The 16,085-nt window shown below is 43.2% G+C and overlaps 2 protein-coding genes across 3 annotated transcripts in view; one reads left to right on the forward strand and one right to left on the reverse strand.

Annotated features, from left to right (window-relative positions):
- Nucleotides 1-528: 528 nt before the first annotated feature.
- On the reverse strand, nt 529-15,859 carry mkks (MKKS centrosomal shuttling protein). Of its 2 annotated transcripts, none has more exons than XM_079842108.1 (4): nt 14,156-15,859; nt 12,119-12,267; nt 11,756-11,866; nt 529-1,102 (listed from the first exon to the last, which is right to left on the reverse strand). In XM_079842108.1, exons 1-4 carry the CDS (start codon nt 15,138-15,140, stop codon nt 683-685), a joined length of 1,665 nt encoding a protein of 554 aa, XP_079698234.1. In that variant the 5' UTR covers nt 15,141-15,859; the 3' UTR covers nt 529-682. The 2 variants fall into 2 exon arrangements, with proteins under 2 accessions (XP_079698234.1, XP_079698233.1); XM_079842107.1 differs by having other exon boundaries at nt 12,119-12,300.
- Nucleotides 15,087-16,085, forward strand: part of slx4ip (SLX4 interacting protein) — a 74,180-nt gene continuing 73,181 nt past the window's right edge. The window contains exon 1 of the mRNA XM_079842109.1: nt 15,087-15,185. The gene's annotated coding sequence lies outside the window, so the exon portion shown is untranslated. The remainder of the gene's footprint in view (nt 15,186-16,085) is intronic.

Raw genomic sequence — 16,085 nt, forward strand, 5'->3', positions numbered from 1 at the left:
TGCATCAAAGAAACTTTTCATGTCTCGCAATTCTGACTTTATTTCTTGCAATTGCTAGTTTATATCTAGCAATTCTGAGAAAAAAACAAGAAATTAAAACATCGCAAGATGTAGACTTGCAATTATGAGAAAAAAGTCAAAATTGTGAGACTAAAAGAAACTGTGGCAGAAACAAGCTTTAAATTTTAATAGGAAAGTCAACAGCAGAAATATTTATACTGGAAAGGATCTGAAATCAAAGACTACACCAGTGTGGAGAACTACATGTACAAATCACACACTCTTTGTTCTTTCACAAGTTCACACTTACATATAATTTAGAGGGAGTAATTTAATTGCGTTTTTGGCGTGCTGTCTGGGAGGAGGGCTCCGAGCTCGGAATTTGTCCCAAACCCAGAGCTTTATTTTGCTTAATTTAAAAGTTGTCCTTACGACTGCAGATTTAGCCGTTTGAATATTTGCAAAAAGTGCAGGTCATTGTGACACTAGCAGCATCAAATAAGAATTGAGACAACTTTCTGTGTTCTTCATATTTTGGTTTTGGAGGTTTAATGTAAGGAATATTTAACGTGTACTTTGCCACATGGAGTTGTGGAGAAAAAAAGTCTGGGAAAAACATTTGATTATAAAATATATTAAACCTAGAATCTTTATTCAAGCACAGTTCTTCGTTCATCAACATTCAATTGATATCCTTTATCAAATATTTTACATCAAGAACAAAATTAGCCATCTCGACCGCCACATTCAAAGCATTGAGCTTGGCAGAAAACGAATCTAATATTCTTGGCTTATTGCCAGTGTTTTCCAGGAAAACAGGAGAGAAAGTGTTGCAAGATGTATTTAGTGGGGTCTTCTCCAAGTCGGATCTGTCTTCCACCAGGCCACAGCCACAGGTTTGCCTAGCACTGGTTTGGGGGTAGATATCTGGGACCCATCGGTGAGCATATGTCAGGTCAATGAGACAGTCCTGCCCGTCATGTTCTAAGGAAAGAGCCACAGCATGCAGAGAGCTGCAGAATGCCTCGACTGCCATGAGGAACTCAGAGTGAGAGACGCCCAGAGCTGCAGCTGTTGTTGTTGTTGTGGCTGTGGACTGATTCTGTGAAGTAAAATTACAAAAAAATTAAATATAGCAGCAAGCAGAAATTACAGGGCACACACCCATAGAGTGGAGCAGGGATGACGTCTAAACCTGGAAGACTAATTCACCAGTGGTTAATTCCCTCAAGATTGTCATGTGTTTTATAACAAGGTTTTTCAATTTATGAGTAAAAAAAAGCCTGTGGTAAACATAAGTTGACACTTGGACACACCCAAACATTCTTATCTAGTAACTTGTTAGAAACATATATTTTTTTAAATGAACATAACATATTCGATATTGGTGTGAGTAGTTTAGGTTGTAGAATAAATCATCAAAGTATCAATTTATGTTTACCACAGACCTTATTTTACTCATAAATTGAAAAAACCCATTTTAATAACCCATAGGAACATTTCAAGGGAAACACTGGCAAAGTAGTCTTCCAGGTTTTGATGTCTTCCACTCTATGGCATGAGGATTGTAAGGTTGAGAAGATTTGTTTGCTCATAGCTCCTCTAGCACCACAATATGGAACACAACCTTGTTTTTCACAATGTAAATTCAAACATAAAAATGGGAAGTTCAAAACTGACTAAAATTTAACACACCAAAATGGCTGAAGACACAACCACAACAGAAATAAATCACAACCTATATAGACCTATTGCAGAGTCAATGTCAAAATGCAGAATCAAACGTTTTAATGTATCAATAAAACATAAGAAACAACAACAACAACGTATGATGGTCCAAATATTGTGGCTATTCTCACATCCAGTCAAAATAGCTCCCATATTGACTGGTACTGTGACTTGATTTGTCCTTTTAACTCCACTGCAACCAGGCCTGGACTAAGAACACGTAGGGCCCTGGGGCTATAACAAACCCAAGGGCCATAGTAGCTGATCTTGGTGCCACAACGTTTTCTACCACAGAATAATTCGTATTTTTAAAAAACAAAAATGTCAGAGCACAGAGATACAATGAGTATATACAGTCTGAATATTTAACTTTAATATTAAGTAGGCCTATATATAAATATTCCAGGGTGCAACACATTAACAGCCTAAATGCATAACTTCAGATATGAGGTCAAAGCAAACAGGTTTCCAGAAACAGCAACAAATTTTAGGCATATGCTACTGCCTTAAATGGTAAATGATAAATGGACTGCATTTATATATCCAAAGCGCTTTACATTTGCCTCACATTCACCCATTCATACACTCATTCACACACCGGCGGCGGTGTCAGCCATGCAAGGCGCCATCCAGCTCGTCGGGAGCAGCTGGGGTTAGGTGTCTTGCTCATGGACACCTCGGCACTTGGTCAGGTGGAACCGGGGATTGAACCACCAACCTTCCAGTTTGTAGACAACTGTGGCGGGGTGGGCGTGGTCCCGCGAGGTCTGTAGCGGGAGAGAGAGGGCGGAGCCGAGCGGTCGGTAAGTAGGTCAAGTGCAAATGACGAACACCTGTCTCTGATTGCAGTAATTGGCGTGGAGAGACCGCATATAAGCGGCTGCTGGGAGAGAGATGGGAGAGAGAGTTCGACTGGGACTTGCCATCTGAGCTGCCAAAGCAGAGGAGAGTGACTGTGCTGAACCAGAGAGATCAACTAAAAGAGAGAAGAGTGAACCATTGACGATTGATGCGCCCTCGTGCGTTATTTATGTTTGTTTATGAGAAAGACTGCTTAATAAAGTTGCAAGTCCCAGTCACGCCGACCCCGCCTTCTTCCTTCCTGTCCAAGAGTACTCCGAACCGCGTTACACTGGTGCCGAAACCCGGGAAGGAAGAAGAGAGCCGCCGCCATGCAGACCCCGCCAAAGACGCCGCTTGCGGACCTGGTATCATCGCTCGCTGGTCTTCACCAACAGACCCACGACGATCTGCTGGCCGTGAGGGCCGAACAGGACAAGCGTTTTGAGGGCCCTCATTCGTGCCCAGCATGAAGACCGCGAGCTGTTCCGGAGCTGGATGGCCCGGGAGATTCCGGCCACCCCCCCGTCTACAACCGACTCGGCCGCCACCATCCACCTCTCGAAGATGGGCTCCGAGGATGATCCGGAGGCATTCATCGACCTCTTCGAGAGGTCCGCCGAGTCCCGGGGGTGGCCCCGGTCGGACTGGCCAATGCGGCTCCTGCCGCTGTTGTCAGGAGAAGCGCAGGTAGCCGCACACCAACTGCCAGTCCAGAATCTCCTGGACTACGAAGACCTGAAGCGCGCCATCCTGCAGCGGGTCGGCCGGAGCCCAGAGCAACAGCGGCAGCGCTTTCGGAGCCTGACCCTCGGCGAATCCGGCCGACCCTTCACCTTCGCGCACCAGCTCCGGGACTCGTGCCGCAAGTGGCTGATGGCCGGCGGAGGCGACGTCGAGGGAATCATCGACCGTGTGGTGCTGGAGCAGTTCATCGCGCGGCTTCCCCAGAAGACCGCGCAGTGGGTCCAGTGCCACCGCCCGACGTCGCTGTCCCAGGCCATCCAGTTGGCGGAGGACCACATGGTGGCGTGCCACGGGGTCGGCGAGCCCCTTCCTTCGGCTTCTCTCTCTCTCTCTCTCTCTCTCTTCTCCCCCCCCCCCTCTTCTCTCCAAGCCTGTCCCTCTTCCCAGGTCGCGCAGCGGGTTCCTGCCCAGGCCAGCACCGAGGTGGAGGACAGGGCTGCCCGCGGAGATTCCGGCAGCCCCACGACCAGCAGCTAGAGGAGGGGGAGCGACCAGCGACCCGTTCCCCACCACATCCGCGTCGGCGCTCTCTCCGCGCCAATTTGGGGAACCGCTGCCAGCCACTAGAGTGGCGGGGAAGTCTGGGCCGGCTTGTTGGCGTTGTGGGGATTTTATCGATCGGTGTCCGGTGATGGAGGTGGGGACATTGATCCGGGTCCCCGACGCGCCGCAAGCTGCCCCCGATCAAGCTGGCCTGTACCAGATACCCGTGAGTATCAAGGGGGGTACTTATCAAGCTCTGGTGGATTCAGGGTGTAACCAGACCTCCATCCATCAAAGCTTGATTCAACCTAAGGCGTTGGTTAACGGCCGCATGGTTAAGGTACGGTGTGTGCACGGGGAAGTGGTGAACTATCCGTTGTTGCCCGTGGATATTCAATTTCGGGGTAAAACGCATAGTGTTGAGGTTGCAGTTAACCCGCACCTCCGGCATCCACTAATTTTGGGTACCAATTGGCCAGCATTTAATAAACTATTGGGGCACTTGTGTGTGGATGCCTCTTGGGGAAAGTGTAAAAAAAGGAAAGAGACGGTTGCTCAGTTGGGAGAGGTGGATTCGGGACCTCTGGGTGCTCTTCCAGGGGAACAGAGCGGTCTCGAGCTACCCACCCTCACAGACCGCGATGATTTTCCCCTGGAGCAGTCCCAGGATGAGACGCTTAAACATGCGTTTAGTCAGGTCCGTTCCATCGACGGCCATCTCCTCCATCCTGACCAGCCGCTCTCTTATCCTTATTTTTCTGTTTTAAAAGATAGGTTGTATCGAGTGACCCAAGACGCTCAGACAAAACAAGATACAACCCAGTTGTTAGTGCCTAAAAGCCGTCGGGAAATGCTTTTCCAGGCGGCTCACGCGAATCCCATGGCCGGGCATTTAGGAACAGCGGCGACACTTAACCGTCTAATGGCCCGATTTTTCTGGCCGGGCATTCACGAGAATGTACGCAGGTGGTGTGCGTCTTGTCGTGAATGTCAGTTGGTGAATCCACCGGCCACCCCAAAAGCACCATTGTGCCCGCTCCCGTTGATGCAGGTCCCCTTCGAACGAATTGGCATGGACCTCATCGGGCCATTAGAACGGTCAGCACGTGGGCATCGCTTTGCATTGGTTCTGGTGGACTATGCAACACGATACCCGGAGGCAGTTCCGCTCCGCACTATTTCGGCGAAAAGTGTGGTGAGCGCACTGTTTTCCTTAATCTCCCGGGTGGGAATCCCGAAAGAGATTCTCACCGATCAGGGCACGGCGTTCATGTCACGAACGATTCGCGAACTGTATGAATTATTGGGCATTAAATCGGTTCGCACCAGCGTCTATCACCCACAAACAGATGGTCTGGTGGAACGATTTAATCGCACGTTGAAATCCATGATTCGTAAGTTCGTTCACGAGGACGCCAAAAATTGGGATAGGTGGCTAGAGCCTCTGTTGTTCGCTGTTCGCGAGGTCCCGCAAGCCTCCACGGGGTTTTCCCCCTTCGAGCTTCTCTATGGACGCCAGCCTCGGGGGGTGCTGGATGTCCTTAGGGAGGCTTGGGAGGACGGACCTTCAGCGAGCAAAAATGAAATTCAGTATGTCCTGGACCTAAGAACAAAACTCCACACTTTGGGGCGGCTGTCAATGGAGAATTTGTTGCAGGCTCAGGACAGACAACGACAGCTCTACAACAGAGGCACTAGACTGCGTCAATTTTCACCGGGAGATAAAGTCCTTGTATTACTCCCTACGTCGAGTTCTAAATTACTCGCATAGTTGGCGAGCTCAACTATGAGGTCGTGCGGTCAGATAGGGACGGGGCACGTCAAATCTACCACCTCAACCTCCTCAAAAAATGGTCTGAGGCGGAGTCAGTGATGCTTGCGACGGTAGTGAGTGGAGAGGAGGATCTCGGGCCGGTGGCGGTCCAAAAGCCTCAATCTATCGCTCTGGCCTCGGGAGGAGACCACCTCTCACCCTCGCAGCTCACTGACGTAAGTCGTTTACAAGCAGAATTTGCTGACGTGTTCTCGCCCCTACCCGGCCGGACCGACCTCATTCAGCACCACGTTGAGACGGAGCCGGGCGTGGTTGTTCGCAGCCGGCCTTATCGCTTACCTGAACACAAGAAAAAAGTCGTTCAGGCAGAATTAGAAGCTATGCTAGACATGGGGGTAATAGAAGAGTCCAACAGTGACTGGGCGAGCCCGATTGTTTTAGTCCCTAAACCTGACGGCTCGGTCCGGTTCTGCGTGGACTACCGTAAGGTAAACGCGGTGTCAAAATTCGATGCTTATCCAATGCCAAGGGTTGACGAATTGCTTGATCGGCTAGGTACTGCTCGTTTTTATTCGACGCTGGACTTAACAAAGGGATATTGGCAGATCCCCTTGTCTCCTCTATCCAAAGAAAAAACAGCTTTCACCACGCCGTTTGGATTACACCAATTTATCACCCTTCCTTTCGGCTTGTTCGGGGCTCCTGCGACCTTCCAGCGTCTGATGGACAGAATTCTCCGGCCGCATGCTGCATATGCCGCTGCCTATCTAGATGATATCATCATCTATAGTGCGGACTGGCAGCGTCATATGCAGCACTTGCGAGCTGTCCTGAAGACGTTGAGAAGGGCGGGGCTCACGGCCAACCCAAAGAAGTGTGCGATTGGGCGGGTGGAAGTAAGATATCTGGGCTTCCACTTGGGTCATGGGCAGGTGCGTCCCCAAATTGATAAGACCGCAGCTGTTGCGACCTGTCCGAGACCCAAGACCAAAAAGGAGGTTAGACAGTTCCTGGGGCTGGCGGGGTATTACAGGAGGTTTGTGCCTAATTATTCGGAGCTCGCCAGCCCGCTGACTGATCTAACTAAAAAGGAGGTGCCAGATACAGTTCAGTGGACGGAGCGGTGCCAGCAGGCTTTTACCCAGATAAAGGCTGCTCTGTGTGGTGGACCGCTCCTACAAGCTCCTAACTTTTCTCTCCCTTTTTCCCTACAGACTGACGCCTCGGACAGGGGGTTGGGCGCAGTCCTGTCCCAGGAGGTGGAGGGTGAAGAGCGGCCGGTGCTGTACATCAGTCGCAAGCTCTCTAAGAGAGAGACGATGTACAGCACCATAGAGAAGGAGTGTTTGGCCATCAGGTGGGCCGTTCTCACCCTTCGCTATTACCTCCTCGGGCGGGAGTTCACCCTCTGTTCGGATCACGCCCCCTTGCAGTGGCTCCACCGCATGAAAGATACCAACGCGCGGATCACCCGTTGGTATCTGGCGTTACAACCCTTTAAGTTCAAGGTGGTCCACAGGCCGGGTGCTCAGATGGCTGTGGCTGACTTCCTCTCCAGGAGGGGGGGAGGCTGCAGGCAGGATGGCTCCCCGGCCTGAGACGGGCGGTGGGGGTATGTGGCGGGGTGGGCGTGGTCCCGCGAGGTCTGTAGCGGGAGAGAGAGGGCGGAGCCGAGCGGTCGGTAAGTAGTAAGTGCAAATGACGAACACCTGTCTCTGATTGCAGTAATTGGCGTGGAGAGACCGCATATAAGCGGCTGCTGGGAGAGAGATGGGAGAGAGAGTTCGACTGGGACTTGCCATCTGAGCTGCCAAAGCAGAGGAGAGTGACTGTGCTGAACCAGAGAGATCAACTAAAAGAGAGAAGAGTGAACCATTGACGATTGATGCGCCCTCGTGCGTTATTTATGTTTGTTTATGAGAAAGACTGCTTAATAAAGTTGCAAGTCCCAGTCACGCCGACCCCGCCTTCTTCCTTCCTGTCCAAGAGTACTCCGAACCGCGTTACAACAACCTACTAGGGTTGTGCCGATGGACGCTGACCGACATCACGATGGAGCGCCACCATCGTGATGCCACGCCCCCCGTTGCGAATCTTGTTGTGAGTGCGACACACACTAAAAACTCAGCAGGGATTGCTCTGTAAATTAAATAGAGAATATAACTAATGCATTTATGCTATTTTAAATACTGTAGTCTATGCCAGATATATATAGCATACATTTTGAAATGATTTGAGGCTGAAACATCTATTTCATAAGCATGCGTGTTTATTTTAGCACTTCCGTCAGTGAAACAACACACTACAGCCTATAAAACATCTAAATGATTATCAGTAAATAAATGGCACTCTAAAGAATATAAGAAAATTAAATATTAGTTCGAAAAATATTTGATTCATTCTATTTCCCCGCAAAGATGCGTCATATAGCCTATCGCTCTGCGCTTTGAGATGAATGACAAGCTGGATAGACACCTTTCGAATATCTTCGTCTTCATGTGTTCTCCTGATGTTGCAAAACAACACTTGTTGTAAAATGTCTGAAGAGCGAATTTTATCTTCAACAGGGTCAAGACATTTAGGCAATGTTTGATTATTCACTGCCAGAGAAAACAAAACTAAAATCACCGGTGTGTGTGTGTGAAACACGTCAAGTTCAAATAAACTTGACGCTCCTATAGGCCTACCAAGTTTAATAACAAGAACAAACTGTGTTAAATAAAATTTGAAGTAAAAAGGTATTCGTCCTACAGTGTTTTTTATGTTTTACCACAGTAAAGGATGTGAATACTTATAATAGACTTAATTATAAGCTAATGAAAGGAAGAAACGTTTATAATCCCCAGGGAAAATGGGTGCGATGCGAGTTAAGATTTGGGAAAGGAAACGAGATGGCCATGTCCATTGGGAAAAAATGGACTAGGCCTATTGTTAAAATTCATGGAAAATTGGGTCGCAAAACAGAATAAAGAAGTGCTAATTTATTTCCTTTCTAGGCTAAACAAAGCTTTGTGCTTCACTCCTGTTGTAATATTCACGTGAAACAGCATTCACATACAAAACACTAGGGTTGGGCATCGTTTTGATTTGAACGATTCTGATTCCGATTCCGATTCATAGTTTCGATTACGGTTCTTTTCGATTCTCGATTCCGATTCTTTGAGGGGTGGAGTCACAACATGTCACAGGCTCATTTCACAGAGGAAAATTATATTTTGATTCAATAATGAGTTTTAGTTTTGGGACTTTCTCCGCTGGCATTTTCACTTGCTTTGCTGCAAAGGTGAATGGAGTTTCACACCGAGTCCCGGTTTAACAATAGCATTAACAGCAGTCATATTAGGACTGCTACTAGCGTGGGCAATTTGCGTATAGCTACATTTATCTACAAGGGGGAAAAATAATTTCAGTAACGTTGTTGTTCACCACAATTCGCAATTTGGTCAAGGGCTTTGTTATTACACTACAATCACCTGATTATGACGAGGTGAGATAATGTTAGTTCACCCTGAAATGAAAATAAAGCCATCTTTTACTCACCCAGTTGTTGTTTAAATGCGCATGTTCCTGTGTGTGCGCACTCCAAGCCGCAGTAGCCTCATGCAATATTGTCATGACAACCGGTAAACAACATTCACTTAAGGAGGTTATATTATTAGTATTATTTCTTATCATATACGTTATAGAAAAGACGAGAAGCACGTTTTTTTCTATTGAGCTTGATTTCTCAAAATGGTGCATGTGTGTGTGTGTGCTTATCCTGGGTGCAATGACAACAACAGTGCGAGTTATTATAGTAGGCATGAGCGCCGGCGGCTGCTGACGGCTCATAGTGTACACAGAGGAGCGCGCTCAGAATAACGGCCGAGCTCAGTGTTTTGACTGAATAATACGGTTTCTTTCTCGCAAAACCTATAGTGTGCCCCCTGAACACTTTCCATATGGCGCGCGTCTCCCTGTATCGTTGCGTGATACATTTGTTTATTTTTTGTAATGTTTTAGCTGATCGCCATTCACTGCCGTAATAGGAAGGAGCGCGTGCAGGAACAGTATTTTAAATGTCATAGGACATAGGGCACTGGGACAACATCAGGGTAAGTAAAAGAAGGCTTTATTTTCATGTCAGGGTGAACTATCCCTTTAATAACGTTGGTTAGCGCAGGGTTGCCCGAGGAGGACAGACCTGCGCAGCATTTCAAACACGCTACACTCGTTAATTTATACACCACATATTTGTAGTGCATCCTCCCGTGCAAGAAATAAGTTTGTCATACGTGTTGCACTGTGCCGACCCAGGCTTTTTTTTAAAAAAGTGAAATAAAGCCACACTTTTGAGCGCCGCTTACCGTGCTCCATGTCTGCAACAGAACAAACCGGCGCGGCAAGCACTTCCGAAGACTTGCGCGTTTGGAACCGATGATCGGAATCGAAAACGAAATTTCTAAACGATTCCAATGGCATCGTTATTTTTTAAACGGTTCCAAGTTGGAACCGGTTCTCGATGCCCAACCCTACAAAACACTGGGTTAGTAAAATAACGAAATAATATTTTTAAAGTAGAAAATAGTATTTATGTAAAGAGATAGGCTATATTAAAATAAAAAGACCACAACTCTTCTTAAGTGGAAGGAAGCTACTTTTTTCCCTCACGTGCAACCTAGAAAATTCCTCCCAAAATTTTGATTTCTAAAAATGTGCATTTTAAGATGGTTGAAGGCAAAAAATAAATAAAAACCATGTTAGTGGGCAGTAGATTATCTGTCATACCTGCTCTCTCCTCATTTCATCACTCTCTCCTTTCCACCACTCTTTCTTTTTCTCTTATGTTCCTTCTCTTGCCCTGTCTCTTCCCTTCCTAAAGCTGAGCTCTTACTGATAGTCTTTTCATTTTTGTCTGTGTCAGTGAAGAAAGTAAACATAGGGTCAACTGATATTTAGCCTACATGTTTTATTAAGTTAATTTACTGAAGGCTACGAACGCTAATACTTTTAATACATTCATTCCCAATATGTACGCACACATTCATTATTTTATGCCTAATCTGATGAAATTATTTGTATTCTTTTATTTTATTTACAACATTTATTATATACACCTCTGAAAAATACAGAGGTCTGGACCACGGCGACCATAGCTGGCTACGGCCATGATTACAGTCGTGTAGGCAGCCTATAGTTTACCTCAACACTTCCGTTTACATGGTCGGAGCTATTCAGCCAGTTTCGCCACAGAGCCATTCCGGCCCACTTTAACCCCTGTGTATATTATATATATATATATATATATATATATATATATATATATATATATATATATATATATATATATATATATATATATATATATATATATATATATATACACAGTGGTGGTCAAAATTATTAGAACCCTTAGCATCTGGGAGTCGTCTTATTGGGCCTGGATTTATTTTCCAAGAGGACAATGACCCAAAACATTCTTCTAACTATTGCCGGAACTACCAGTGACAGAAGGAATCTGCTGGAACATTGAAAATGATGGACTGGCTCCCTCAAAGTTCGGACCTCAACTCCATCGAGTTGTATATTTTCCAGTTGGAAAATAAACTGGACAGATCTATTGTACATTCAAAGGAAAGCCTTTGGCTTCAGTTGCAGAAGGCATGGGATAACATTAGTGTTGAAGTTCTCAGAGGAAATATATTGACACTATGACAGAGAGATGTGCTGCTGTAAATGCTACAAAAGGTGGACATACCAAATATTAAAGTTAAAAGTCGAAAAAAAAAAATACAGTACTACACACTTCATCTGATATTTGATGGTCAGAGCAAACATCTGCATGTTTCAAGAACATTATGAAATGAAATCATATTTTGGAGGCAAACATTTTAATATTTTCAGATCTGTCAGGTGTTCTAATAATTTTGGCCACCACTGTATATATATATATATATATGTAAATATACATATATATTTGTTTAAAATCAGTCCAACAATCCAACAAAAGCTGTAAGATGTATTATTTTTTTTCTTCAAAATGTTCAAAAATGTGGTGTTTGGCAAACAAAATTTCACAGACAAGAAATGCATAATGTATGCATCTTTTCATAAAATTTTGATATAGTATTCTATAAAAGTATTCTAGTAATCAATATAGTAGAAATGCAACTGAATGTGGTGTAACTCAGTGCAACAGAATACCATGTGTGTGATGTGGGTGGCCAGCAGTGTCTCTGTGCAGCCTCCTCCAAGCAGGGCGTAGGGCTCCCTCAGAGTCAGTCGCAACACATGTTCTGCTCTCTGGCATGTCATCTGTCCAACAAATGAAACAAATGTTCATCATATGAGAGAAGTGAAAGAGGGAATTCATGCAATAAATTTGAATAAATAAATGTGAGTCCAGTAAATCTGGAAAAAATCATTTAGAAAATTGGACACGTTTTCGTAAGCTTTATTCAACTTTGTGTTTGAAATAATTGGTATAAAAGCTGTTATATTGGTGCATTTAAATGAAAATAATTAAAATGACTATAAAAAAACTCGACTTTAACATGTTCTACGAACCTTCAGCTCTTCCAGCATAGTTTCATTTCTGTGGCAAAGTACCATGGTGCTAATTGCAGCATCTTTAGAAGGAAGAAGCTGGAGCAGCTCTCTGGATCCACATGACTGGAAACAGAAGCCTCTAGCCAGCCCGTAAGCTTCCGCCGGGACTGGAGAGCAAAGAGAAGCAACAGCCTGAGCACCTGGAATTGAAATAAAATGAATCCTCAGACTGACATTTATTTTCAATACTATTGTATTGCACAATTATGACAATTATATATTATAACCAGTGTTGGGTGTAACTCATTACTAAATTGAAAAACTAAAAGTAAGGGATTGTACTTATTTTTCTGTAATTTAATACAATTACTTCTGTTGTAATTGCATTACATACTGTATAGACTAGAACTATTTTGTAAAAAACAATAGTGGATTAAACATTTAAATGAAAGGTCAAATGATAAAATGTATGATTTTAATGTAACCTCACTTTTAATACTTCATCACCACATCAAGATGTTGGGTCTGGAAACTCACCATTGACAGGGCTCAATACGAGGGGCGGGATAAACGGTTGTCTTTCAAATTCCCTCTGCATGCAATTGGATAGCGCCATGAGCGCCACAACCAACCAGAGCAAAGAAGAAGATGAAGCCGAGCTAACGTTAGTTGATAGACTTTCGCCGTATCCGGTTGGCAAAACTTCAAACATATCTTCTTTTCTTAAGAATGACTTCAGTGCCGTTCTTTGTTCTTTTCTCAAAGAAAAGCTTAACTCCAAGTCTTCCAGAGTCGCGGCCAAAGCCGTTTCGAAAGGCCGCTGTTCATCAGCTTCTTTGTTTACGAGTAGCACGCAGAACCTCCGCAACTCTGCCTTGACGTGCCATCATTATGTTAAGCCCGCCCACCGACTCTACACACGCTGTGATTGGCCTGACCAGAGTTTGGTTTTTCTAGCTCTCAGGTCTACCGAGAGTTGCTACACTACACTCACGGCAAAATAAATGTTCTGCCTCAAGGGTGCGTCTAGATTTCTAGGCTAAATACTTTGGTCAGTTCAAGAATAATTTATGCATTTAAAAAATATATATATTTTAAAGAATTACAAGAGCAGTGTCATGTTCAACTGGTCGAGGTTGATATGGGATTTGTAATGCAATAAGAGAGAGTATTTAGTACAGTAATCTAATTACACTGTTGAAGATGTAGTACTTAATAACGCTTTTAGAGTAACTTACCCAACACTGATTATAACCAATAAATGAATCAAAGAAGCATGGCTTTAAATAATACCAATCATAAGTAAATACATACACTACAGTTAAAAAGTACATTAAAAACAGTAATATTGTCAAATATTGTAGAATTGTGCTGTTTAATATTTGTGTGGAAACTGTAATTTTTTCGCCCAGGATTCTTTGATGAATAGAAAGTTCAAAGGAATAGCATTCATTAATTTATTATAAATATAATTTTTTTTGAAATATTTATTCATTTCATAAATTTCTTTACTGTTTTTTTTTAATGTGTCTTTACTATTTCTTTTCTTACTTACTCCAAACTTTTGAATGGCAGTATAACATGATTTCACACACAAAAAAAGCAGCTAACGCTGTTTTCAACATTGATAATAATACAAAATTAACTTGGAATGATTTCTGAAAGATCATGTGATACTGAAGACTGTAGTAATGGCTGCTGAAAATTCAGCTTTGCCATCACAGGAATAAATTACATTTAAAATATATTACAACAGAAACCAGTTTCTTTAAATTGTAATATTTCACAGTATTACTGTTTTTACTGTGTTTTTGATCAAATAAATGCAGCTTTGGTGAGTTTACTACTACTAAAAAACCTTAATATTTCCAAACTTTTGACCGGTAGTGTATGTAATGCTGAAATTGTATTTCCTTAGGAAATTAGTTTTAAAATATGTTTTTAACATGTATTTAATATACGTATAATGCATTTTCATGAATAATTTTATGTTTTATTCACAAATAAATATAGACATTTTTATTTAATTCTATATATATATTCAAAAATGTCTACCTGTTATCTGGATAAACGGCTCCATCTGGGCAAGTCCAAGCCTCTCTATCACCACCACTCCATGTTCCCTGAAGTAATGCTGAAGGACTGGATGTACTACTTTCTGACATGCAAATAAGCTAACGTTGTCCTTAACAACTTGTTCCCCAAGCCTCAGGAGCTGTTGAAGAAGATCAAGCTCTGGGTCCACTCCCCTATGGATCTCCAATGTTACATCTCCAACCTCAGAGATATCACCTGACAGTGATGCACTAAAAAGCACCACTTTAAATGGACCAGATCCAAGTCTCTTAAGATCTGCTGGCTGAAGCATCTCAGGGACATCCACCAGCAGTCCAGAGAAAACAGAAGAATCGCTCACCGGTTGGCCCTCAATGCCAATGGTAACTGTCCTTCCAAAGCATGTCACACCTGGAGAGTTGCAAGGGATTGAATACAGAAAGGCCTGTGCGATCAGTGAACTGATATGCTGTGTCTCCCTGCTATTCAACATGCAGGCTGGTTTGCTGGTGATCATGCTGCGGGCCAGGGCAACGAGTGAATCACAGCTGTTGAAGTCTACTGAGACCTTACAACCACAAGAGTCTCCTTTAAGATACAAGTTGCATTCTTCCACAAGGCGTTTGTATGACTTGGCTGCTGCAACTGTCCTGAGGTTATATTTTTGAGTATTTTCAATAAGTGTTAGCATGAAAATCCCCATAAACAGCCCACAGTCACTGTAACGTGTGCCGTGATGTTGAACAGAAGTTGAGATCAGTTTGAGAAGCGGCTCAGACATATCCACTCGTTTGAGCAGCGCTGTAGATGTTGAAGTGGTCAAGACGTGGCCCCCAACATTGTTATGTATTTGTTTCAGTCTGCCAGTCGGTCCATATGCAGTACTGAGTATATTTCTCAACAGAGCTATCTTTTGGCAGATGACACTGTCGGAAAGTGGTTCATCTGTGCACACAGCAGGTTTCTTCTTACAAATGCGAGACATACTGTGGTATCATTCAGAGAAATTCACAGAAGGTTATCGATACAGGTCAGTTACTTTGCAATAATACTCAGAAATTAATAGAGCTCATGCTTAATAGTACAATATTATGATTTTATGTAATGATTGATCAATATTGAAGTAGCATAACATTTTTTGTTTAAAAAGTAAAATCTTGATTTTAGATTAACATGTATATTAATGAATAATTGAAAGAGTATATGTGAGGTCCTGTAACTGGTCACCGTTTCTCTTAGTTTTTCCACCTTTTTGCCTTTAATAGTTCATTTTAAATGGCCCTGTGGCATGACTAATTATTATTTTTTTAAGTAAAAATAATCCATGTAGTAATAATAATGTAAAAAATACAATGCTGTTTTAAAATTAAGCAAGTATGTTACGTCAACAACCTATTAACATTCACCTATCTAAACAATCACCTAACTAAATATTATCATACTACTACGGCATTATAGAATTCTTTCACATAGATATCTATCTGTTCTTTATTATGACAACTCGTGTTGCTGATTTGTATTCAAAACAAACGCGATAGCTTATAAAACGTGAGACGTGTACAATTTACTTTGCGAGACTCGTAATTTACACACCCAAAGTTAAGATTATTGTTCAACTAACTAAACGTATAAGAAAGAAAAAACAAACCGTACGACAAAAGCCAAGCAGATTGTGTTTACGTCTTACACATGCTCTCATGTGGTAACCAAAACATGCCCGTTAAAAAGTATTTAACAGCAGAAACGAATAAAACAATCTTTGGCTTTTACATAGTTGACATTACACAATAAAAGCGGAACTATCATTTTGTTAAGATATATAACATCATGGATATTTCGCAATTTACGAAAAACGATTATGACTGTCCGGCAAAATATGCAGCCTTCTATATCCGACTGCATCTCTATGACAACTGCACGCGCTGGGGTC

The sequence above is a fragment of the Gobio gobio genome, assembly GCF_949357685.1.
Source record: "Gobio gobio genome assembly, chromosome: 18".
Taxonomy (NCBI): Eukaryota; Metazoa; Chordata; class Actinopteri; order Cypriniformes; family Gobionidae; genus Gobio; species Gobio gobio.

Coding starts and splice junctions, on each gene's coding strand:
- mkks (XM_079842107.1), bottom strand. CDS start 15,140: ATGTCTCGCATTTGTAAGAAGAAACCTGCTGTGTGCACAGATGAACCA. Junction 12,301..14,155: donor GCCGTTTATCCAGATAACAG/GTAGACATTTTT, acceptor TTTCAATTCCAG/GTGCTCAGGCTGTTGCTTCT. Junction 11,867..12,118: donor CTATGCTGGAAGAGCTGAAG/GTTCGTAGAACA, acceptor TTTGTTGGACAG/ATGACATGCCAGAGAGCAGA.